General features: G+C 46.6%; 1 protein-coding gene across 1 annotated transcript; it reads right to left on the minus strand.

Moving 5' to 3' along the window:
- Positions 1-621: 621 nt before the first annotated feature.
- LOC102047376 (kelch-like protein 24) lies at positions 622-5,788 on the minus strand. Its single transcript, XM_027812783.2, has 3 exons — positions 2,683-5,788; positions 1,551-1,962; positions 622-1,328 (listed from the first exon to the last, which is right to left on the minus strand). Exons 1-3 carry the CDS (start codon positions 3,659-3,661, stop codon positions 1,016-1,018), a joined length of 1,704 nt encoding a protein of 567 aa, XP_027668584.1. The 5' UTR covers positions 3,662-5,788; the 3' UTR covers positions 622-1,015.
- Between the last annotated feature and the right edge of the window lie 742 nt (positions 5,789-6,530).

The raw sequence follows: 6,530 nt of genomic DNA on the forward strand, positions 1-6,530 counted from the left end.
CCCTTGCTCTGGAGATGTTAATCATTCAGCTCAGGATGAATGTACCTTTTTCCTTTCAGTGTTGCTGCATCACATCAAGACTCTTAACACAGACAACAGTAACGCTTGTAGTGCAGCCTCCCAGGCTGGTGCTGTTGCATTCTCCCCTTCTCATCCAGTCAAGCACCCTTGTGGCAGCCATTCTCTCAGCTGCTCCGTTCTTGAGGAGCCTGAGCGCCCTTGGAGATCTGTCCCCTACTGGCATGCTAAGCCCGTACTCCTGCCCATCAAACCCTCTTCCTCATACGCAGTCTTTAATTAAGGCTACGTGCAGGTTGCTGCTCCTTGCACCCTCAGAAAGGGGACTAAGGAAACTGAGGGAACGCTTCAGTGCCCCAGTTTGCAAATGGTTATCATCACACACCTGAATGCATAAATCCAGAATAGCCTCCCTCCTTTTGTGGTGCTCTCCAGCTTGGAATAAAGATCATTTTAGCCATAATTACATAACCTGGAAAACTTGCTTATTTCAGGCTAAAATGGAACTGATACTGGGTACAGCTTGACTGCAGGGGTTGTTGGGGGGGGGGGTGTCCCGCCATCCTGCAGCACTAAGGGCTATACATCCTGCTGAAGATTCCCTTGACATGCATTTGATTTAGTAGTTTACTCCAACAATATTTTTTAAACACTGATGCAATGACTTTCCTGTCTCTCTGAGCTGTTCAAAGGACAGAGCCACAGAGGTCAAAGCTCAGAGCAGCCCTTTATTTAGCACCAGCTGAGGAGCTGATGGACCATGACAACGCTGACCGCTATTTCCAATAACGACCTGCAGCCTTTGCGCAGACACAAAGGTTTCACTGGCTTTTGCTTCGTGATCATTTGCCAGGTAGAAAAGACAGACATCTGGGAAGGAACAGATGGATTTTCAAAACTTAAGAAATTTCACAACCCAAACAGAATACAATCTTAACACCCCACCAGGAGTGCTGTAAAGCACAAGGCTGTTTAGTTATGCTGGATCTGGCATCTCTCACGCCCACGTATCAAACCTGCGCACAGAGACGCACCCACGAATAGGAAGGGGGCAAGGGAGTTTGTAATCTATGACCTGGCACGTGTCAACGTAGGGATCAAAGAGGACTACGACGGGGAGGGCACCGTTCCCCTTCCTCTGCCCAAGGAGATAAATCCGTCCATTCACAGTGCTGCAGCCCATGAAGAACTTCTGGGTCAAGCATTCCTCATCCACCCGGGTCCACTCATCTGTCTCCACATCAAACCGAAAAGCTCCCCCTCCTATGGTGTACAGCGCGCCGTTCAGTGATGTGATGCAGAGGTCGTACCTGGGTGGGAAGAAACCCTTCATCAGAATCCACAGAAAGATCCGACCCCTGAAATACTCGGTGTGACCCTGGTCCTCATATCAAGAGTCCCACCTAAACAGAGAATCACAGAAGTGCTGGTGGGACAGGACGTCTGGATTTCTCCAGTCCAACCTCTTCTTGCAGCAGGACTAACACTAGAACCTTTCTTCTCCTGTCAGGTCCCAAAAGATTATTTCTTACCTTGGAAGTGGGGAGAATGAGACGACATCCCAGCTGTCCGTCTCTGTGTTCAGCCTCTGCACTCCATCATACACGTGTCCATTTTCATCCAGGCCACAGACCACATAGATCCTGGTTCCCACACTGACCGCATCTCCTCTCTCCACAGGCTGAGCCATAGGACTCATGCTTTCCCACTCGGACTCCAGCAAAGCCATGCGCTCCACTGCTGGGACTATCCCTTCGTCGGTGCTCCCTCCGAGCACGTACAGGTAGAGACCTGCTCCTACTGCACAGTGGCTGTTGCGGGACATCTTCATGGCAGGTCCTTCCAACCAGCTGTTGTCCAGGCAGTTGTAGATAAGCACCCAATCCACACTGTACCACACAAACTCATCCCGGAAATATCCTCCTGTCACAAAGAGGAAGCTCCCTGGAAAAACAGCAGAGAAAAGTATCAGTTAACATGAAAATTGATCCTGAGAGCTGAGGTTCTCGTTTCTCCCTGGGCTGCAGCAAGCAGGTGCAAAACGTGCAGGGAAAGCGAGTGCGCTCTGAATCAGCCTGCGGTGTTTGATGCCTCGTCTGCACAAGGTCTGCTGGGCCTGCGGGGTGCACCACGTCCCCCCAAGTCTGCTCCTGCTCTTGAAGAGAATCATAGAAACTGGTAGGGCAGGAGCCTTTGGGGACCTCGTGTCCAAACTCCCACTTGAAACGGGCCTCTCACCAACACTAAAAAAGGGAAGCCGTGGCATGGAGCTGTCTTGGAAGGCTCCAAGCGTGAGGACTTCACAACATCCATGGGTAAGTTTAACTTAATGGCAACTATAAATCATAAGTCACCATCTGTCAAAGCCACCGTGAAAGAGAAGGCAAAAAAATACGCTGCTTGAAGTCGACTTACTCCAAATAAATCTAACGTAAGGAGTTAAATGGTTTCTACTGTATGAAGAGAAATATTCGGCTTTGTCTGCCATTCTCCCAGGACTAAGGAAAAGAAACCCATTCTTTGGATATAAACACAAATATGAATGAGGTTTTAGCAACTGAACAATGCAGTTTTATGGGAGAAGCAGCTGAACTCCCCTGCATTAGGGCCTCCAAGCCTCAACTTCTGCTTGCATTTGCTCAGTCCCACTTCTCTGTAAGTTACCTACTGCTGCCACTGCATATTGGGTGAGGTTCCTGCGCTGCAGTGGAGAACAAGCCTGCCAGGTCCCTGTTTTAGGTTGAAAGAGAAATAATTCTTGCTGTTCCTTGTCATGCTTTCCTCCCAGGACATATAAGGTGTCGTAACTCCGACCAGCATAAGGACACAGTTCCTTATTTTGCCAGCTGGGTGGAGGACAGCTGTCTAACTTCTTTATTAGCCTGGAAAAGGTATCTGTTTCTCCAGGGCGCTTGCTGCGTTTCACCAAGATATCAAGGAAGGACAAACTCAGAAAAGTAACCCTGATTTCGCCCACCAAATCCAGAAAGTCTTCCTCTCTCGTTGCTGGGTCCTCCATTATCCACCTCATAACACTGTCAAAAACCACATCTTCTCGCGAAACGAAGAGGTCGTCGCTTTTCAGGAGCTGTATCAGCGTTTCCTTGGGCAGCACCTTAAATTCTTCCTGGCACATCACATCCCCCCAGTGACTGAGAGCCACATTCAGAGCAGACTCGTACAGGTCTATAAAGGCAAATTGCTGCGAGTAGGTCATCAGGCCCAGGCAGTTGGAAACGTGCAGTTCTCTCTCCAGAAACTTCTGACACAGCAGTTTCACTCTGTCAAACTGAAAAAAGTCAGCTGTTTCCAGTAAGCTGGTCACATTTTCTTGACCTATAAGCACTTGGGCTGTGCGAGTGAACTCGAGTAGCACCTGAAAAGGCACTGCATCGATCCCTCTGATCACTATGTGGTGTTCAGAGCTCTCTCTTGCCCCCCCAAAAAACATGGCTTCAAAATAACGACTGTGTACTGAAAGCACCCTGCGGCTGACCTGAAAGAGTCTCTCTCCAACCTCAAGAACTGTGTCTGCAGCCGTTTCTGTCTGAGGTCCCAGCTCCTCTGGTTCTTGTGCAGGCTCCATGCTTGCTGACTGCCAGGCGGTTAAAATTAACTCAGCCCTTACGCAGCCTTCGCTCATGGGAGGTCTCTGGAAACATTATCCCCCTAGTGAGGATAAATACAAGATAAGCCAATCTTGTCCTAAAAATAGAGTGTGTTTTCTACCCTCCTGTTTTGCTCTTCAGTCCTTCCTGCTGCTTTCAGAGCAGCAATAGCAGGACAGCTGTATAACCACAGATTTAATTGGCATCGACTTTAACTAGGTAAGACTGCAGCAAATTAGGAGAGCTGTTAGCCAGGCAAGGAGCCTGGACTACGAGAAGGAAAGAGAAGAAACAACCCAAACCTTCCTAAGCACTGACTAAATATCAAGAAGTTGTAGAAGAACATTGCACCCATTTCAAAAAAAAAAAGGACCTGTTACAGCACTTTCCACTTCTATGAAAAACATAGGAAAGCTTGAGACTTCCTGGGAACAAACACCCAATTTCCCCAAAGCCACATCTTTCATCAGTTCAAGTTTAATCTCAAATTCCAGATTGTTTGCAGTAGTTGGTATATATTTAACTTTATACTTTGGTAAGAGATGGGGGAAGGAATGAGCCCCCACTTCATGCCTGGTGGCTGTCTCATATTCAGTCATCTTCAATCTCAAAGCACGAAATACAGCCAGTACAAGCACCAGCTCACCGATTCCACACAGTGAATTCTTCTAAAGCATTTAGACCAAGTTATTAAGTGGACAGATTTGCATAATGACCTTGAATTAGTGCCCCTTATCCCAAAGAGCCCACCCCAGCAAGACTCTGTCCCATTTCTCCATGGAGTTCAGCAAGCAGAATTGCGCTATCTGGATTAAGAGCACCTTTTTTCCCCCCTGGAGGCTCACTCCTGCATTTCTGGAAGAGGCTTCTGCAAAACTGCTGTTACAAATGGTCTGTAGAGTCACATTTAGGAACGAATCCAATATGTAAGCATACACACATCCAAAATTCAGCTACAGAATCAGAATGGTTTGGGTTGGAAGGGCTCTTTAAGGTCATCTAGGCCAGCCCCGCCCCAATGACCATCTTCAACTAGACCAGGTCACTCAGAGCCCCATCCAACCTGACCTGGAATGTTTACAGGCACCTACCACCTCTCTGGGCAGCCTGTGCGCATTTCACCACCCTCACTGCAGAAAAAAAACCCCACCCATAAATATCTTTATATCCTGTCTAAATCTACCCTCTTTTAGTTTAAAGCCATTACCCCTTGTCCTATCACCACAAGCCCTGCTAACAAGCTTGTCCCATATCGTTTTCATATTATTTTTAGGTACTTGCCTCCCAAATATTATCCATGAGTCTGCACTGCAGGAAAGGACAGCCACATGTCTTGCAGTGAAAACTGAGTGACCTATTACATCAGCAGAAAATGCTGGAAACACACCCCTCTCCAGAGTTTATACACTTGACACATGACTTCAGACAGATATCTCCATACCCTCTGCATCTAGAGCCTGGAATCCACTCAAGAGCTTCAATGGGTCCATTTCTGACACTGCACTCAGAAAACAAGAGTGCAGAGATGGTGCAGCATGTTATAGCCAGCCAGTCCTCCCTCCCCCACCTAAGGGACTCTTCAAGACTCTGCTTGGGCTGATGGTGAGCAAATTCTGCTCAGAACACTCTAAACAAGGAACCTCTTCTGAATTGTGCAATTGCACGAAGAACAAGTTTTGCAATGTTAGAAAAAAATTATGTTGGAAGGAGCATGACTCCACAGACTGTTTGTGAAGCACTCACAGAATGAGCCCCTGGGAGATTAAAATCCAGAAGCACTCAAGTTCACACAGGCAGTAAGCCACACAAGACAGCTGGTCCCGTTTCACAGCCTCCTGGAAAAGTCAGCTACAGTGACCTGGAATTTATTTACTTCAAGTTCCCATCCCTTTCAGAGCTGACCCAGGAAAGGCTATGAACGGGAGTACAGTGCTGGTACCAAAATAACCAGCCAGTACAACCCGGCCTTGGCAGGCTCTTGACACCCTCTAGGAACAAGACTGCTGCTGCCACCCAGCCAATTTGCTCTGCCACAGCCTCCTCCTAAAGGGCCCTGGGGAAAGGCAGGCAGCCGAAGAGGGTTATATACAGCCTACAGGCACATATTCCCTACTAGACAGTCTTTAAAACATTAACACACACACACAACTCCTCAGAAAAGGGACCAGATGCTCTCAAGTCATCTCTCATATTTTGGCTTCTGATCTGTATCCTCCTGATTTTGCGGTATTTACACTCTTCCCAAACAGATTTCCTTTTGAAAACTACAATGTCGCTGTAGAGCACTTTTTCAGACTGAACCCCAGACATTTAGGAACAGATTTGTTTGTATTTATTCACTCAAAACTCCTCAAATCTTGCTATTTCCGCAGTATAAAAGAAATAAAAATGTTTACTTACAAAACAAGTTATAACAAGCAAAGCAGAACCACATGTGGATAGCTACAATATAAAAATACGCAGTATTTCCAGGCACTGCCTACAACTGAACATCAGGATCTTAAATATTCTTCCTCTAAAATTCCAGATATCTAATAGATACTTCTGTAAGGCTCATGTCACTCAGCCAAGAATCATCCTAGAAGTTAGTCCAGTCCTTCTGCAGAAATGTGGGAGCCTTCTGATACATGGATCTGGAACAAGTGCTAAGAAAGATCATCTTAGCTACAGAGCTTGTAAAGGTGATGGAAAGGTACTGTACAAGGAAAATTATTTTCCTGTGTGCACTGCAGCAAGCAGGCAAGAGACTCAACCCAACAGCAGGAAGACTACAACACAATGCTTTCCAGCCGAGTACCGACATCTAGGAGGAAGAAAAACATGTTCTAATCTATTTAGGCTTTAGATCAATTTAGATTAAATAAATTTATGATGTATTTTAAAATGTAAAGAATATAACCAATA

This window comes from Falco cherrug, chromosome 4 (assembly GCF_023634085.1).
Source record: "Falco cherrug isolate bFalChe1 chromosome 4, bFalChe1.pri, whole genome shotgun sequence".
Taxonomy (NCBI): Eukaryota; Metazoa; Chordata; class Aves; order Falconiformes; family Falconidae; genus Falco; species Falco cherrug.

Coding starts and splice junctions, on each gene's coding strand:
- LOC102047376 (XM_027812783.2), bottom strand. CDS start 3,661: ATGAGCGAAGGCTGCGTAAGGGCTGAGTTAATTTTAACCGCCTGGCAG. Junction 1,963..2,682: donor ATATGCAGTGGCAGCAGTAG/GTAACTTACAGA, acceptor CTGTTTTTCCAG/GGAGCTTCCTCTTTGTGACA. Junction 1,329..1,550: donor TCATTCTCCCCACTTCCAAG/GTAAGAAATAAT, acceptor CTTCCCACCCAG/GTACGACCTCTGCATCACAT.